Genomic DNA, 4,993 nt, shown 5'->3' with positions numbered 1-4,993 from the left:
CTATGTTGGAGGGTTCTTGCAACAGATATGGCACATCTCTGCATGATGCGGCTTCACATCCGGACCAGCAGGACATTTCTTCCTGTCCACTTGGTGTAACTGGCCATCATCAGACCGTGACACCCTCAGTTCACCGTCTAAGCCCACTGGCACACAGGCGACAGGTCGATATCGAATGCCAGTTCCGCACACCTTGCACTTTGGCGGCGGAGATTTCTTCAGCAGGCTGCGAGATATGTTGTGAAAGGACGCGTCCAAACAGTTCTCCGGGAATTCTCCCGCATGCCAGGCGAAGACCGGCTTGGCCAAACTCGGCACGCATGGTCTTGTTATGAACTCTGTGGGGCAATGACTGTGAGTAACACTCTGCGGTGGCCGATACTTGATCTGCTGCCACTCGCTGGAGTTCCCCTCGCCAACGGGCTCGCACTGACCATAATCCCGCCAGACATCCATGGCGCGTATATCACTCCATGACGGGCAACGGCGGGAACAGCGGCATCGGCGTCGCTTGCCGCCGAGACGCAATCGGAAAACACATCCCCAGCTCCCGTCCGGTCGTCCCACTGTGTCATTCACTCCACAAGGTCCGCTCCGCTCATCCGTGACGTAGTGCAAGCAGCGCTGATGTCCGCAGCGTCGCTTCTCTGCCACATGCTTACACTGACGGCCTTTCACAGCTCTCAGTACAGTACGGGACCTGGTCTGCCAGCTACTTGCTGTAAGACGTCTATCAGTGCATTTGGTGGCCTGCTTGCACGGACTCCAGGCACTCCACAGGGATAATGTACACATGGGCAAGCACTCAGTTCCACAGTCTCGTGTTTCTACTGGCTTGGTCCATGCCACACCACGAGGCAGATAACCAGGTGAGCAGAGCAGATCATCAACACGCTGTGACGCATTGCCGGGACTTGAGCCGGACACTTGGCAGAACACTTCCCTGACCTGGCGGCAACGAACGTTACCCTCATTGTCCATCTCCTGCGTGCAGTTAGACCAGTCACTGTAAGACCATTCGTACAGGCGACTGCATTTCCGCACGCCTAGCTTGACCGCATCGGAAGGGGTCAACAGGTTTATTTTCGTCAACGATGGACACGTTGCTCCGTCACCAAATCGAGGCGCTGTGACCGTGCGGCTGCGACTGACGGTGAAATTGGTTGGCCAGACAGCATGAACGCCCTCAACGGACAGAATGCAAACGCCAGGCAGATTATGTGAATAGGTCCATTCACTCCAGGGCGACACACGACAATCGCGCGGAACCACACACGTTGAGTATGTCACTTTGTCCCGTGGCGACTTGTAATAGCCGCACGCGCGGTGCGCTGCTGTGCTCCCGTCCTTCGTATTTATGCAGGACACATTCCGCTCCCTGGTGCCCACCTGAAAACCCTGTGAGTGCTGCGAACTAATGCCGACACATGTCCTCGGCCAGTGGTCGGTCTGAAGCACGTAGGGTGACGGAGGAGTGACGCACATGCTGATCTGCACCGCGCCGCGACAGTCGTCCGGCTCGAATGTGGCGTTTGCTGCCACGGTGCCCGGAATTCGCTTGCGCCGCCGGCACAGCTCAAATGCGCAGTGCAGTCTGTACTGACAGCCGGACCACTCACCCCACGCCCCTGATCCGCAGCTGGTGATGTTGGGGAAGGTGGCATGACCTGGAAGATCACTGTCCCCGGCGTCGGCCAAGTGACTGCCGGACGAGAAGCGACACCGTCGATACATTCTTGGGCGTCGGGTGGCACTGAAAACCCGACAGAGACTTGAATCGACGGGTCGATTACTGGGCACGTGACTACAGGTGACGCTGCGGACTTGCTTGGGCCGATACTTCTTGCGATTGTTGCTAAGGCGCACGAATAGGTATCTGCAGTTGCTCCAAGCATCGACTTGCCATTGGTAGGAGTAGGGTGAGTGTTGGTAACACGGACCACTGCATATGGAAATGCTCTCCGGTCGTGGCTTCTTTTGAAGACACAGCGACTCGTCTTCCCTAGTTAGGAAGAAGCGATGGACGCAGGTGACGGAACGAATTCGAGTGGGCACGTTGACTGAGCAGCCCAGCTGCTTAGAGAGCTGCTCATTGTCTACACAGGTCGACCAGGACTCAGTCTTCCAACGGACATGCCCGGAGGTCGTTGAAAGCTTGGCTGGAATATTGGACAGCGGCAGGACAGACCAGACAATTGTCTGAGACTGCTGCTGCTGCTGCTGCTGCTCTTGCGGATGCTGTTGACGTGCGGCAGGATCAGGGCTTCCTTGGACATGTACTACCAAGGTTGACAAGAGCACAAACACCCATGTCCAACACCAGCACCACCACGACCACGAGTACAGCAGCCTCATCGTACCGCTGTCTAATCGGTCACGGAAGACGACGCACTAGATAAGAGACTTGTAGCCCGCAAGAGACTCCTTTCCAAAGTAGACAGATAGAAGTATCGTCTCAGCTCTTAAAACGGTGCTGTCCTCTTCATACGCCCTCTACTACCAGCCTTGGATCACCAACGATGTAGGTGTCTAGGTGAACTTCTTGCTCGGGACCTTTCCAACATAGGCAGCGGGACGCATCCCAGTGTGCAGTCATGTACTCGTACGTTTGCCAGCAATGATCTTGTTGACCCATACTTCTACTTGATCGGAGTTGTGGCTGGGGATCTTCTCGAAAGCGGATCTGCCGGTGTTCGCGTGTACGTGTAGTGAGAATAGACAATGCGATTAATTGGGCGTTGGTGGCCCACTGGGAACGGTGTTTACGAGTGGCTGCGATTCGAAGGTAGACTATCGGAGACCTATCGGGAGCTTCAAAACTGCCCGTGTTTTATGAAGTGCCTGATTCGAAGGATTCCACGCGTGACTGTGGTCCAGAAACGCCGTTCAACGTGATATCCCCATTCAGTGGTGACATGATGGTAGGGAAGGAATCGTGTGCGCTAGCTTCCCGTGAGTCGAGTGAAAACGACACGGGGTCATCTACATGATCTATGGAACGGCGATGCGTACACCTCTCCTTCATGAAGACAAGCTGCTAAACTTAGAAAATGTGATGGTCACATTTAGGCGGTGTAACGAGCTCGTTACATTCTGTGTCAGACCTTCACACGCCAAGCCTACCCTCCGCGATGCCCAGTCCAAAAACTGCGTGTACCGTGTACGAGTACCCTGCACAGGGCAAGTGCGCATACCTAGCACACCATAGAAGGAGTGCATGGCGTTGAACACGTAGGTCTACGTGCATGAATGCCCGCTCGTAACTGCCCGGGCGCACTCCTTCACCAGGCTCCTGCTTACCACAGAGAATTCGCGTCACTTTCCACACCACCGTGACTATACTAGCTGCAGCGTCTGCTGAAAGCTAACGAGTGTCTTTCAGCGCACTCACCTGGCTAGTTTCGGTCAATCATTTGCTGCGATCCTGATTGTAACTGCTGCCGCCACGACAGCAGGTTAGCATTCACTTCACCAACTGGCCAGCAGAACGGCCAGAAGAAGGAAAACGAAATCCATGTTTTTATGTTTGTTGCAGAAGCAGCGACACTAAACTCATGCAAACGGCGCGATCCCCGGAAGCTTCGCCGCGCATCCTGCCACTTCGTCGATGATGGTGTAACAAAATCTCCAACAAAACCGTGCGCTGTCAGACACAGAATACTGAATATAGCACGTTTCCAGCAAACCACAGTGCACAAGAGATTAGGCAATGATGAGCTGAAGGAACTTAGTTAGCGAAACCATTCAATCAAGTAAAGTTAGATAGTTTGCAGGCAACCTGCCTACACTCAAGAGAGCACTGCATTTCACACAAATCCATTAGAAGTATCGTTTCAACGTTTCGGTCTTCATGACCATCATCAGTAATGAGTAAAGTTAGATAGTGACTGATAGAATCTCCTTTTTGTTCTTGTGCAGTGGGTACCATGGTATTGGCCTCCATTGTATAAGTATTATTGCATGAAACGTCGGCGTGGAGACAGTTCAATCTGATTACATTCCCATTGCACTGGACCCTAGAATTGTGGTAATAAGCTCAACGGCTCCGCAGTGCTGACTAGACTGCACGCTTGCGCATGTAGTCCCGACGTGTGGAAAGGTTCTGCAGTACGGTAGTAGCAGTACTGACGTGCTCATAGTCATACTTGCACTGAGCTGTGAGCACTTTGACCTGCAGTTGAGGTTACACTGGTACAGTGTCCGAAGTATCAGATATAAAAACAGTCACGTGATGGGATTATCACATGTACATGAACATGAACATGTACATGAACCTGGTAGTTACTGTTTGTTAGACTCGGGTGGAGAGCCAAGGATTACTTTATCAGAAGAAAAGACGATCAAAGAGCTACCAGTTACGCTATAATATCCACTAACACCACCAGTTACGTCACAATCAGCTCATGCGATGACGTTGCACGACGCCGACCAAAAGTGCTGACGTTCTACACCTAACTGGCAATCAGCTCCAGCACATCTTGGATGCGCTCCAACAGCCTTCCAGCTTGGAAGATTCTAAGTTATAGAAATAATAATTTATAAGGGGGAGAAGGAGTGTCGTGCAATGTCATCGCATGAGCTAATTGTAGAGGAACTGCTAGTGTTAGTGGATATTATAGCGTAACGTGTAGCTTTTCTTGCTGTTTGTGGTTAGTAATCTCGTAATATATGAGGATTTCCCAAAGAAACATAGTCTGAAGGGAGTTCCATTATAGGGAGGCTGTAGGGTGCAGATAGCAAACAGTGGACGGCTATTCACGAACAGCCTGGTTCAAGAAAATACATAAATATGGGCTGTTTAAGTTCAATATGAGCTGAGGTGGGTTGAATGCTCCAGAATGGTCCTGTGCTCAATAATACCAACATGTACATGTAGTAGCCTCGGGATATGCCTGGAAATACAAAAATTACCGAAACAGAAAGAAGAATAAGTATTATTTCTACTGTACTGGGAGTGGGGGCACTTGAGCCTCATAGTCTTCATACTAGTACT

General features: G+C 51.7%; 1 protein-coding gene across 1 annotated transcript; it reads right to left on the bottom strand.

Moving 5' to 3' along the window:
- On the bottom strand, positions 1 to 2,355 carry LOC135813527 (thrombospondin type-1 domain-containing protein 7B-like). The gene has a single exon (XM_065326619.1). It carries the CDS (start codon positions 2,353 to 2,355, stop codon positions 1 to 3), a length of 2,355 nt encoding a protein of 784 aa, XP_065182691.1.
- Positions 2,356 to 4,993: the final 2,638 nt, after the last annotated feature.

This window comes from Sycon ciliatum, chromosome 4 (assembly GCF_964019385.1).
Source record: "Sycon ciliatum chromosome 4, ocSycCili1.1, whole genome shotgun sequence".
Classification (NCBI taxonomy): Eukaryota; Metazoa; Porifera; class Calcarea; order Leucosolenida; family Sycettidae; genus Sycon; species Sycon ciliatum.
Note: the sequence above shows the minus strand (reverse complement) of the source record. Positions and strands in the feature narration are given on the sequence as shown.

Excerpts from the sequence above, each read along its gene's own strand:
- LOC135813527 (XM_065326619.1), bottom strand. The coding sequence starts at position 2,355 with ATGAGGCTGCTGTACTCGTGGTCGTGGTGGTGCTGGTGTTGGACATGG.